The sequence below is a fragment of the Miniopterus natalensis genome, chromosome 13, assembly GCF_054644295.1.
Source record: "Miniopterus natalensis isolate mMinNat1 chromosome 13, mMinNat1.hap1, whole genome shotgun sequence".
Classification (NCBI taxonomy): Eukaryota; Metazoa; Chordata; class Mammalia; order Chiroptera; family Miniopteridae; genus Miniopterus; species Miniopterus natalensis.
This window is the reverse complement of record NC_142093.1, coordinates 32,922,027-32,936,039: the sequence shown is the minus strand read 5'-3', so window position 1 is coordinate 32,936,039 and position 14,013 is coordinate 32,922,027. Positions and strand designations below refer to the sequence as shown.

Sequence of the window (14,013 nt, the reverse complement as noted above, 5' to 3'; positions counted from 1 at the left end):
CCCACAAGTCCAGGCTAGGTCTTTTTTCTTCTTCTTTTTTTTAAATAAAGACTTTTTCACAAAATATTAGCAAATCAAATCTAAAAATGTATAAAAAAAGAATTATTCGCCATGACCAAGTGAGATCCTCAGGTATGCAGGGCTGGTTCAACATCTCAAAATTAATTAATATAATCCATCATATCAATAAAGAAGAAAAATCCATGGTCATACGGAGAGATTTAGAAAAAGCATTTGACATAATCACTCATTTGTGATAAAAACTCTTAGTAAACTGGAAATAGAAGGGAACTTCCTCAACTTGGTAAAGAACATTTACAATAAACCTACAGCTAACATCATATGTAATGGTGATAAGCTCAAAGCTTTTCCACTAAGATTAGGAACCAGCTAACATCATATGTAATGGTGATAAGCTCAAAGCTTTTCCACTAAGATTAGGAACAAGGAGAGGATGTCCCTCTCACCACTGCTTTTCTCCATTTTGCTGGAATATCCTACCTAATGCAGTAAGGCAAAAAAGGGAAATGAAAGGTATACAGATGAGAAGGAAGGAATAAAAATCTTTGAAAGATACCAAAACTCTGATGAAAGATACCAAAGAACTAAATAAATGGAAAGATACTTCATATCAGTGGGATAGGAAGACTCAGAATTCTAAAGAAATCAGTTCTTCCCATCTTGATCTGTACAAATTCAGTGTAATCTCAGTGCCAGCAAGTTATTTTGAGGACATTGATAAACTGATTTTAACGTTTAGATGGAGAGACAAAACACCCAGAATAACCAATACAGTATTGAAAAGCAAAGTATAAAGTTGGAGGCTCTGTACTTCAAGACTTAATATAAAGCTACAGCAATCAAGACAGTGTGGTTTTGGTTTAAAAAAAAAAAAAAGGATCCATAGAAAGGATAGAGAGGTCAGAAATAGACCTATATAAATATAGTCCATCCACTGATGTTTTGACAAACAAAGGCAGTACAGTGGAGCAAGGATAGTCTTTTCAACAAGTGGTGTTGAAGCAATTGGAGAAACACTTGTAAAAACAAAAAGAATCTAGACATAGACCTTACACCCTTAACAAAAATTAATGCAAATGGATTACACATCTAAACTTAAAATGCAAAACTGTGAAACTCCTAGAAGATCATATAGGAGAAAACCTAGATGGCCGTGGGTGTGGTGATGACCTTTTGAATACAATACCATGATTTGTGAAAGAAAGAATTGGTAAGCTGAACACCATCAAAATTAAAAACTTCTGTTTTGCTAAAGACAATGTCAAGAGCCTAAGAAGACAAGCCCACATACAGGGGGAAAATACTTGCAAAAGACACATCTGATAAAGGACTGTTATCCAAAATATACAGAGAACCCAAAAGTCAGGAATAAGAAAAAACCTGATTAGAAATATGCCAAAGACTTTAACAGACACCTTGTCAAAGAGGATATATAGATGGCACATAAGCACATGAAAAAGATGTTCCACATCCTCTTTCATCAGTGAAATGCAAATTAAAATAACAGTGAGATTCCATTACTCAACTATTAGAATAGTCAAAATTCAGAATACTTAAAACACCATATGCAGACAAGGATGTGTAGCAACAGGAAGTCTCATTCATTGCTGGTAGGAATGCAGGAAAGCACAGCTATTTTGGAAGACAGTTGGGCAGTTTCATACAAAATTCAACATCCTCTTAGCTCATGATCCAGCAGTCATGCTCTCTGGTATTTACCCAAAGGAGTGGAAAACTTAATGTCCACATAAAAACTTACAGATATTTATATCAGCCTTGTTCATAATTGCCTAAACCTAGAAGGAACCAACAGCCATTGATAAATACAACTAATGGATAAATCTTATGTTGAGTGAAAGAAGCCAGATTTAAAAAAGAGTGCATACTGTATCACTTTAAAATATAAAATTCTAGAAAATGAAAACTAATCTATAATAATACAACGTAGGCCACTAGTTGGGGAATGAGGTTGTGAGGGCTGGAAAGGGGATGGATTACAAAGGGGCGTAGAGAAACTTTTTAGGTTGATGCGTTTGTCATCTTGATGCTGGTGATAGATTCATAGATGTATACTTAAGCTTTAACTCATCAAATTTCAAATATAGGGTGGGGCAAATAGGTTTACAGTTGTATGGAAAATAGCACAATAATTAATAAACTGTTTCACATACAACTGTAAACCTACGTTTGCCCCACCCTATATGTTTAGTTTATTAGATGTCATGTATATCTCAAAGTTGTAAAAGACAACTGATAAACCCATACTACCTTATAGGTAGAACTAACATAATAGTTTAATTTGTATACCAGTGAGTGAGTTATTACTCTAAAAGAGAATAGCTTTTAGATCTTAAAAAATGAAGGGTAATCAGAAAGAATATATGTACCCCTATGTTCATAGCAGTGCTATATACAAAAGCTAAGATCTGGAAACAGCCCAAGTGCCCATCAGTAGATGAGTAGATAAAAAATATGTGGTATATTTATACAATGGAGTACTATGCAGCTGTAAAAAAGAAGGATCTCTTACCCCTTGAGATAACATGGATGGACCTGGAGAGTATTACGCTAAGCAGAATAAGCCAGTCAGAGAAAGACAAGTACGCCATGATCTTGCTTATATGTGGAATCTAATAAACAAAACAGATTGACAAACAAAATAGATCCAGAGACACGGGAACATGGAACAGTCTGAGGAATCTCAGGGGGTGTGGGAAGAGATTAACCAAAGAATTTATATGCATGTATGCATAACCATGGACACAGACAGTAGTGCAGTGAATGACTGGGGTAGGGTTGGGAGCAGGGGGGAGGGGGTTATTGGGAGGGGAGGGACATCTGTAATACTTTCAACAAAACAAGTTTTTAAAAAATGCAGAGTAAAATTGTTCTAAAATAAGGTTATTTTTTTTAAATGAAGGATGAGTTATGTTGGTAAACGTAACTAAGTTGTTCTGAGCGATCAGTTGATATCTTTGGACCACATTAGTGGAATCTTGATTAGTATCAGGCAGGAGACTTGCATTTTGACTTGGAGTTAATTTTTTTTCATCCTTTTGGTAATATGCTTTAGATTGCCATAGAGATCATATTGGGAAAGCTTCACTGAACACTTTAGTGCCTACTATGGGAATTAAAAAGTAGGAAGGGAAAGTCCTTGAGTAGGAACATACATTGCTTATTTAGGTGTTACACTTGCTGTTCTCACCTGTGTACCTGGTGGTGTTACTCTAACTTTCCAGGAATTTTTTATTTGTCAAGTTAGGTAATATTACCATTTCTTATATTTTACTTGTTGTTCTTTGTGTAGTAATCTAAACAGCTAATTGTGTATAATCACTTTTTATAATTTGCGAACAAATTTAGGTTTTCAATTGTGTCTGCCTTTTAGACATGGGTAAGTGATGCTAATATTTTTTTAATATATTAACTATTTTTATTATTTGATTTTAGGTCCATTGCAAAAGAACTTGCAGACTGGCTTATAAGCAACAATGTAGTAGAGCATATATTTGGACCAAATTTACATATTGAGGTTTGTGTATGATTATATGACTACTTTGCTCTATTAAGACAGAAGAATATTTTAAAAAAGTAACTATAGTAAGTTTTTCTTTTCCAGATTATCAAACAGTGCCAAGTGATTTTGAATTTTTTGGCAGCTGAAGGGCGACTGAGTACTCAGCATATTGATTGCATTTGGGCTGCAGCACAGGTAATATTAACAGCTCACATTTATTGAGTGCTTCCTCATTATATGTTCTAAGTGCCTTCCTCCCTTATGAAGTAGGTTCTGATATCCCATTTTATAGCTAAGAAACTGAGACATGGGAAAAGTTGGGAATGGAACCTATGAAGTCTGACTTCTAGAGTCTGTGTCTTATCCTATTACCAGTAAAGCTAAAGGAAATGAGTTGGGTAATTGGAAGTTCTCGACAAAAATTATCTTGGCTTATTAAGAAACATTTTCCTATTATTTGCATTTATATACTGAACCCCTTCTATCCTGAACATTGTGTTGGTATGTTTCTTTTCTTTTGTTTTCTTTTTCTTCTTTTTTTAAAATTTTATTGTTGAGAGTATTATAGGTGTCCCATTCTCACCCCCCCAATTGAACTCTTCCACATCACTCTCACCCCCTCCCCAGGCCTTCACCCCATTATTGACTGTGTCCATGGGTTATGCTTATATGCATATAACTTCTTTGGTTAATCTCTTCCTACTCTCCACCCCCCTTCCCTCTTTCCTCTGAGATATGACTGACTGTTGCATGTGTCAATGTCTCTGGACCTGTTTAGTTTGTCAGATTCTTTTGTTCATTAGCTTCTTCTTAAAGAAGACCCTTCAACTTTTCCTGTAGTGCTGGTCTGGTGGTGATGAACTCCTTTAGCTTCTTATCTGTAAAGCTCTTTATCTGACGTTCAATTCTAAATGATAGCTTTGCTGGGAAGAATAATCTTGGTTGTAGGTTCTTGCTTTTCATCACTTTGAATATTTCTTGCCACTGCCTTCAGGCCTGCAATGTTTCTGTTAAGAAATCAGCTGAGAGCCCAGCCGGGCGTGGCTCAGTGGTTGAGCGTCGACCTGGGTTCCAGACGATCGGGGTTCGATTCCTGGTCAGGGCACATGCCCCGGTTGTGGGCTTGATCGATGACTCTCTCATCATTGATGTTTCTCGCTCTCCCTCTCCTTTCCTCTCTCTGAGATCAATGAAGATATATTAAAAAAAAAAAAAAATCAGCTGAGAGTGTGTGGGTGCTCCCTTGTAGGTAACTAACTGCTCTGCTTTTCTCTTGCTGCTTTTAAGATTCTCTCTTTGTGTTTAACCTTTGGCATTTTAATTATGATGTGCCTTGCTGTGGGCCTCTTTGGGTTCCTCTTGTTTGGGACCCTCTGTGCTTCCTGGACTTGTAAATCTATTTCTTTCCCCAGGTAGGGGAAGTTTTCTGTAATTATTTTTTCAAATAGGTTTTCAATTTCTTGCTCTGTTTTTTCTTCTCCTGGCACCCCAATAATACGAATGTTGGGCCTCTTGAAGTTGTCCCAGAGGCTCCTTATACTATCTTTATATTTCTGGATTCCTTTTTCTTTTTGCTCTTCTGGTTGGGTGTTTTTTGTTTCCTCATGTTCCAAATTGCTGATTTGATTCTCAGTGTCCTCTACTCTACTGTTGATTCCCTGTAAGTTATTCTTCATTTCAGTTTGTGTAGCCTTCATTTCAAATTGGTTCTTTATTATGTTATCGATTTTCTCAGTTATTTCCCTAACAGTCTGCTTAAACATCCTTATAAACAAAATTCTGAACTCTGTATCTGTTAGCTTGCTTGGATCTATTTCATTTAGTTCCTCTTCTAGAGATTTCTTCTGTTCTTTCCTTTGTGACATGTTTCTTTGCCTCCACATTTTGGCTGCTTTCAGGTGTTTGTTTCTATGTATTAGGTAGACCTGCTATGTCTTCTGGAATTTGTAGAGTGGCTTTGTGTTGTAGGTGTCTTGTAGGGTCCAGTGGCTCAGCCTCCCCAGTCACCTGAGCTGGGCCTTCTAGGTGCTCCCGTGTGGGCCGTGTGCATTGTCCTGTTGTAGTTGAGCCTTGGTTGCTGCTGGCTTCACTGGGAGGAATTAACCCCCAGACCAATCGGCTGTGAAGACCAGCTGCAACTACAGCCAAAGAGCTGCTGTGCTGGAGACACCCCTATGGAGCAGGATTTACTTTAGTGGAGCTTTGATGTTCACCAAGTGTGCCCCTTGAGTGTGTGACTTGTGGATGTGGTAGGGTTTTAATCCAGTGTGGTCGAGTCTGACCACCAGGTGCACTGTCTCTGGGGCCTCCAGGGAGGTGCAAAATCAGCCTCTGCCAGTGCCTTGCCCAGGGTCCCCCAGCATGAGCTACACAGCAAACCGTAGTTGGCTGCTACTTGTGCTGGGCTTGGAAGTGCCCAGGAGGTCAAGCTATAAACCGGTGCAGGCTGCCACTAGTGCCAAGCCTGGGGCCACTTATCAAGACGTTTGGGGCACGCTGAGGGCAGCTGCTGCTTGTTTGAGAGATTTTAGGAAAGTCCTAAGCATGAGGCTTGAGAGGCCACTTGCACAGAAAAGCCCCTGGAAATGGCCTGGATGAGCCTGCAGGTGGGGAGGGGCAGGGCCTCTGGGAATCACGGGGCGGGGCCAGAGGTGTGAGTCAGGTGCTGGCGATTCAAATATGGCGCCTGCCTGCCGGCTGTGTACCGGGTCGACTCGCCAAAGGAGCCATGGCCTCTGCCAGCTCTTCTGCCTGAGAGAAAGCTGCCCCTCCAGCTCTCACCTCGATTTCAGGCAGGTTAGTTCCTCCCAGTGTCCCAGGTTCCTTTCAAGCTGCTGCCTGGTGGGTGGGCTCAGAGGGAGCGCGTCGGAGCCCGTGCGTGGGCCCTTTAAGAGGAAAGCCTGGCGCTCCTGCAGCCTCTGCCACCCTCAGCCACAGCCCCTGCTGGTTTTCCCAGCCCCAAGTTGTGGGGACTTCTCTTTCCGGTCCTGGAGCCCCAGGAAACCTCCACCCCAAGATGTCCCTCCTGGGTTTAAAGTGTCCCACCGGATGTGGACCCCCGGCCTCGTCTCTAGGATTCAGCCCCAATCGGCCTGCATCTCAGCCCCTCCTACCGGTCTTGGTGCTTCTTTAGTTCCCTGGTTGTAGGGCTTCTATTCAGCCAGATTTCAGGAGGCTCTGAGTGATAGTTCTGTATTTTAGTTGTAATTTTGATGTGGCTGCGGGAGGCGGCAGGTATAGCTGTTACCTATGCTGCCATCTTGTTTCTCTGTTTTTTTTAATTTAATTTTTGAATAGGCATATATCCACTTGGTTCAAAATCCAAAAAGTAAATATAAAAGGATATGTTACACATTTTCCTCCTTCTGCTCCTGTCTCCCAAGCATGCAGTTCTTATCCTTTCAGGTGCCTCATGGATTTTATATACAAATAGTTAATTGTAAACATTTCTCTTCCCTTTTCTTCCTCTTTTCCACAAATATCATGTATTAAATGGACTTGGCTTTTTTTCACTTAATTTATCTTGGTGATTATTCCGTATCAATACATCAGACACTTATCTTTTTTTTAAAGACTCCATAGTGTTTCATTATATACATGCACTGTGATTTAATTAACCAATTCTTATTCATAAGCATTATTCCCCCTCAGTCTTTTCTATTTTACACAATGATGCAATAAGTAGCTTCTAACAGTCATTTCACGCATATGCAATTATTATGTAGTATTAGTTCCTACTTATAAATAGAATTGTTAAGATAAAGCATGTGTGGTTTACTTGTAGTTAATGATGTGATGGTGGCACTTTTCCCTTATTCTCTCAATACATTGTGTTCTGAAACTTCTTGATGTTTGGTAAACTGATTGGTAAAAGGTGGTATCTTGGCTGTTTTAAATTTCTTTCATTTGAATCAGGTTCCAAATCTTGTGTTTAAGAGCCAGATGTTTTTGTGTTCTTTTCTGGGAATATCTGTTTATAAAGTCTTTGCTATTTATTAGTTGCTATACTTGTTCTCTTTTCATAGGAGATCTTTATGTAATGAAATTAGACTTTTGTCTGTGTTATGAGTTATGACTTTTACTTTGATTAAAGGTGACTTTTGTTGATCCTTTCCAGTTTGTGGTTTCAAACTTGTGGTTGAATATTTTTATGGCCTATGAATTTTGAATAATTTATGGGATTTGTGTGTAAAATTTAGTATGTTAAATAAACAATATCTAAACTATTATTCTTAAACTCTTAAAATGAAATATCCACCAGAATGCAGTAACTTTATTCCAGAATTGGTATTTATGAAACAAAGAAGCCTGAATTTTGCAGCTTATTACTACTTTTAAATATGTAAAAATACTAGATTAGGTAATGTCTGTTACAAATCATTGTAATGTGTTATAATTGTAAAATATACAAAAGAAACACATTTGCATATTCATATAAAGGATAGACTTGATCTTTAAAATGTTTTTAATATGAGGGGAATTGAAATTCTATTTTCCTATACAAAATATGATACGCCGTTTTGTTTTTTTCTGTGTCATTCGGTATTTCAAAGTTTTTGTATATAGCCTTGATGTTGTTTGTTCGTAGGAATTTTAATTTTATTTTTGTTGTTATAATAGCAACTTCTCATATTTTTTCCATTATATTTTCTTTCATTATATTTGATGATCACTACATAATGTGCATAGTTTTTATCATATGTAAACCTTTTCCGATTTTTGATTGTTTATTGTGAGCCTTGATACTTAATTTTTAGATTGGTTGTAATTTTTCAATACATTTTTGACTTTCCATTTTTGACTTTAATATTGTATATTTAAAATCACTATCATTTTAACAAATTTAAAAAGTTCATGTTTTTGAATAAAGAGTAATTTTCTTCTGTTGCAGCTTACTCTCAAAGTATTCTGAGCTACAGTTTTCTCTGTCGGTAGATTTTTAAATGTATTCCCATTTTAATATGTTAATTATGCATTTCATTAAGGTAGATGTGAGATGAAATGTCACTGGGGTAGGCATACTTGAAAAAGGGAAGATTGCCAGGCACAACTTTCTCTAGAGAGTGACATTTTTTTTTTTTTTTAAGTATACCTTTATTGATTTCAGAGAGAGGAAAGGAGAGGGAGAGAGAGAGATAGAAACATCAATGATGAGAGAGTCATTGATAGAGCCTGCAACACGGGCATGTGCCCTGACCGGGAATCGAACCCCAATCGCCTGGATCCCAGGTCGACGCTCAACCTCTGAGGCACTCCCAGCTGTGCTTGACATCTTCATTAACATCAAGAATCACAAAGTCTGCCTTGACTTTTTCTGTAAAGGATTAAATCATTAACTTTTTAAAAAATGTATTCCCGTTTTAGTCATTCAGACATTTTTTGAAATCTCATCTATTATTGATTCATTTTCTTTGTGGGTTTAAAAAAAATTCTAAAATACATTAATGATTGATTCTCTTCTGTGGAAGATGAGGAAATTTTCATCATTTCTCTCTCTTTTTTTAATCCTCACTCAAGGATATGTTGTTTTTAATTTTTACGGAGAAGGGTAACATCAATTGGTTGCCTCTTGTACTCACCCTGACGGGTGATTGAACCTGCAACCTAGGTATATTGACTGGGAATCTAACCTGCCACCTTTTGGTGTACAGGATGATGCTCCAACCAACTGAGCCACCCAGCCAGGGCTCATTTTTCTCTTGTCATTTTCTACTTCCCAGTATTTATTCATTCATTCATTCATTTTAAATATGTCTTTATTGATTTCAGAGAGAGGAAGGCAGAGGGGAGAGAGATAGAAACATCAATGGCGAGAGTGTAGTCACTGATCGGCTGCCTTCCGGAACCCAGGCATGTGCCCTGACCGGGAATCAAATTGCGATCCCCTGGATCCTAGGTTGATGCTCAGCCGCTGAGCCACGCCCGGCCAGGCCCAGTTTTTATTAATTGTTATTTGTACTTTATCAAATTACAAGTGACCCTTGAACAACATGAGTTTGAACAATGCGGGTCCACTTATACATAGATTTTTTTCTCAATAAACAAACAGTACTGTAAATGTATTTTTCTTAGAGTTTTCTTTTTTCTCTAGTTTACTTCACTGTAAGAATACAGCATATAATACATGTAACATACAAAATATGTGTTGACTGTTTCTGTTATCTCTAGGGTTCCAGTCAATAGTGAGCTATTCGTTAGGTTTTTGGGGTGTCAAAAGTTATATGTGGATTTTCGACTGCACTGGGGTATGTCAGCACCCCTAATCTCCATGTTGTTAAAGGGTCAAGTGTATATAATGTTTAAATTTTACACTATAACTCCCTCAGTTTTTTCGTACTAATTTTGTCTTTAGGCATATGACTCACCAAAAATGACATTTCCACATATCAGAGTTCATTGTATGTATTCTTGTGGATTTCACAGAACAGCCCTTGGTTTTCCCTGAAGAGAAATTTGTGGATATTATATTCTGAGTTTCTACACATTGAAGATATCTCGCACTTTAAGAGTTTGACTGAATGTAAGACACTAGAGCTAGTCGTATTTCCCCTCAGAACTTTGTAGTAGACGTGATTTTCATTGTTTTTGGAACATCTTTTAGTTCTTAAAAAGACTTTTTATTGATTTTTAGAGAGAGGGGAGGGGAGAAGGAGAGAGAGAAACATCGACGTGAGAGTGAAGCATCAGTCAGCTGCCTTTTGCATGCCCCCTGCATGCCCTCTACCGAAGGTCAAGCCTACACCTGGGCATGTGCCCTGTCCATGAATTGAACCAGCAACCTTTTGGTGCACAGAACCACACCCAGCCAACTGAGCCACATTGGCCAGGGCTAGTTTTAGTTTTTTATGAAGATACATATTTACCTCTTTGTTGGCAGAATTTTTCTCATGTAAGTTTTCGGGTGTTCCTTAATCCCATGAGAGTTTTTATTTTTTAACTTGTGTAGAGTTTTTGGTTGATGGCTTTTAACAAAGTATATATTTTTTATTTTGTTTATTTTAAAATTCTTTGTTGTGGTACAAATATATATAATGTAAAACTTAACCATTTTAACCATTTGTGTATACAGATTTGTGGCATTAAGTGCATTCACATTTGCCTGTGCAGTACTCAAAACTTGAACATCATCCCAACAAAAACTGTACGAATTAAACAATGACTCCTCTTCTCCCTCCCCATAGCCCTTGGTTTCCTCTATTGTAAATTATATCGGTTTGAATTTACCTATTCTAGGTACTTCATTTAAAATGAATCATACAGTATTTGTCTTTGTCTAGCTTATTTTACTAAACACAGTGTTTCCATCCGTGTTACAGCATATATAAAATTTTTCTTTTTCATAGCTAAATATTCCACTGTATATACTACATTTAGTTTATCCATTTGTCCATCACTGGACATTTGAGTTGCTTCTACCTTTTGGCTATTTATTGTGAATAATGCTTCTGTTAACATGGGTGTACAGATATGTGTTTGAGTCTCTGCTGTGAATTCTTCTGTATATATACCTAGGGGTAGAACTGCTGGTTCATATGGTGAGTCGATGTTTAACCTTTTGAGAAACCACCAAACTTTTCCACAGTAATACAGGAGGATTCCAATTTATTCACATCCTTGCCATCACTTGTATTTTTGCCTATAAAAAAAAAAAATTTTTTGCTATCCTAGTAGTTGTGAAGTGGTATCTCATTGTGCTTTTAATTTGTATTTATTTTCATTTCCTAATGACTAATGATATTAAACAGCTTTTCATGTGTGCATTGGCCATTTGTATATCTTTTTTGGAGAATGTTTATTCAAATTCTTTGTCCACATTTGAATTGGGTTGTTTGGGTTTTTTGTTAGGTTTTAGGAGTATTTTAAATATTCTAGATAATAATCACTTATTAAATAATTTGCATATATTTTCTCCAAATCTGTGTTTTCTTTTGCTTTCTTGAACATATCCTTACATGCAAAAAGTCTTAATTTTGAAATTCAGTTTATCTGTTTTTTCTCTTGTTCCCTATAATTTTGGTGTCTTCTTGATGAACATCATTGCCAAATAGAATGTTGTGAAGATTTTCCCCAGTATTTTCTTAGAACAGTTGTATGTATTTGCTGATTTAGGTCTTTGGTCCTTTTTGAGTTAATTTTGTTTATGGTGTAAGGTAAAGTCTACCTTCATTTTTCTCAGCACCTTTTGTTGAAAAGACTGTCCTTTTCTCATTGAATGGTCTTGGCATCATTTTTTTTAATTTAAATATATCTTTATTGATTTCAGAGAGGAAAGGAGAGGGAGAGAGAGAGATAGAAACATCAATGATGAGAGAGTCATTCATTGATCGAGCCCACAACCCGGGCATGTGCCCTGACCGGGAATCGAACCCCAATTGCCTGGATCCTAGGTCGATGCTCAACCGCTGAGCCACGCCTGGCCGGGCAGGCATCATTGTTGAAAATGAGTTGACCATTCATGTGAATGTTTATTTCTGGATTTTCTATTTTACTCCACCTGCCTGTCTGTCCTTAAAAAGCATATTGTTTTAATTACTCTCATCGTAAGTTGCAAAGTCGTCTTTTGGAAGATTATTTTGGCTTTTTAGAACTCCTGGCAATTCCATATGAATTTGAGGATTGGCTGTTTCATTTCTTCCTAGGCTCTTGAATTTTGATAGGGAGTATATTGAATCTACATCGGTTTGGGTGGTATTAACGTCTTAACAGTGTTAAGTTTTCCTATTTATGAACATGGAATGTTTCACTTATTTATTGAAATCTTAAGTTTCTTTCAGCAGTGTTTTGTTGTTTTCAGTGTACATCTTTTACCTACGGTAGATTCATTCCTAAGTATTTTATTTTGTGTGCTATTACACACATTATTTCTCTTTTAATTTTAAGTTATTTTCATTGTAACTGCCTACATTTTAATTTATTAGTTTTTTTCCTCTTTCTCAAAAGCATTTTATTTTATTATTTTTTAAAATTTTAATTTTGTTTAAAATATTCCAGATGTCCCTTTTTCTCCCCAATGACCCGTTCCACCCGGTCCCATCCCCCTCCCCAGTCCCTCTCCCCACCATTGTCCGTGTCCTTGGGTTGTGCATATATGCATATAAATTCTTTGGTTACTCTCTCCCCCTCCACCCACTCGTGATATGTACAATAATTTATTTGGCATCTTCTTCATACTTAGATTCCAGAAACTATTCATTGTGGGCTTTTCTCTTGTAGTTAGAAAATTAAGCTTATAAAGTTCTGCTTATGTGGAATTTTATTTTCACAATTTTATGTACTGCCATTTATGATATTTGGTAATTAGCATTATACCAACATACTAAAAAGTATTAGTGTAACAACCACATTGGTTTTTAAAACTAAAAAAAATATAAACTGCATAACTTCTTTGTTACCATATTATTTATTTATGTAAGGTGATTGTTTTTGACTATTGTCTCTACCTTTTATTTTGTAGTTGAAACATTGTAGTCGGTATATACATGACTTATTTCCTTCACTCATCAAGAATTTGGATCCAGTACCACTTAGACATCTTCTTAATCTGGTCTCAGCTCTTGAGCCAAGTGTTCATACAGAACAGGTAATTTACTCAAAAACAAAACATAGTGATAGTTATTTTTTTAGTAATGTGAAAATTTATCTGTGATTCAGATAATTTAACTTGTAGTTTACTACTGTTAGCATTTTAATTAGGCAAAAGGATATTAAATTTGTTATAATGTTGCCTAAAACCTCTAATTTCTACCTCTTTCTCTTTTTAAAGACACTATACTTGGCATCGATGTTAATTAAAGCATTATGGAATAATGCACTAGCAGCTAAGGCTCAGCTATCTAAACAGAGCTCTTTTGCATCTTTATTAAATACTAATCTTCCCATTGGAAATAAGAAAGGTTAGTAAAGTGTAATGTATTTTTTAAAGTAAGTTATGCAAAGTTTGTAACTCAAATTTGAAGTAGTTTCTGTTTTATAGTTCAGTTCAACCCCAATTTCAGAATAAATTTGAGGTGGCCACTAGCGTGTTTGTGAAAGGGTGAATAAATTGGAGTTAGTTCGTCCTATGGCTGTCACTTCAGGTGTTTTATATGTGCTTTTACATGTATATACCTTTCTAGGACTTTCTAAAACATTATACCCTAATTTTTGTCTCCTGACATCATATACTACTCTTCTCTTAGGCTTTTCTGTGTAGGCACTCACAACTACTATTGCAGGTGGTGGGGACTTCAATTATTGCAGATTTCCCTACCTGTATCTTATTGATTATGTAATAAGAACAACTGATATGCTGTCCCAAAGAAGCCCAGTCATTTAGAATATTTCCCTCCTGTTTTTTCCTTTTCCTTCAGAGGAAGAAGAGCTGAGAAGAGCAGCTCCATCACCTTGTAAGTTGAGTCTTAGAAGTGCATGGCAAGATGACTTATACTTTTATATTGATGGTGGTCGTGTAGTTAATTGACTTTATATATTTG

At 36.7% G+C, this 14,013-nt stretch overlaps 1 protein-coding gene across 4 annotated transcripts in view; it reads left to right on the top strand.

The window, feature by feature from the left end:
* The window catches only part of USP34 (ubiquitin specific peptidase 34), a 183,752-nt gene that overhangs the window by 47,067 nt on the left and 122,672 nt on the right, over positions 1 to 14,013 (top strand). For 3 of the 4 annotated variants that reach the window (XM_087823588.1, XM_087823587.1, XM_087823584.1), the window contains exons 9-13: positions 3,475 to 3,556; positions 3,644 to 3,736; positions 12,996 to 13,121; positions 13,305 to 13,434; positions 13,891 to 13,926. In XM_087823588.1, the coding sequence (XP_087679714.1) occupies positions 3,475 to 3,556; positions 3,644 to 3,736; positions 12,996 to 13,121; positions 13,305 to 13,434; positions 13,891 to 13,926 (467 nt within the window). The remainder of the gene's footprint in view (positions 1 to 3,474; positions 3,557 to 3,643; positions 3,737 to 12,995; positions 13,122 to 13,304; positions 13,435 to 13,890; positions 13,927 to 14,013) is intronic. The other variant, XM_087823585.1, reaches the window with a different exon arrangement.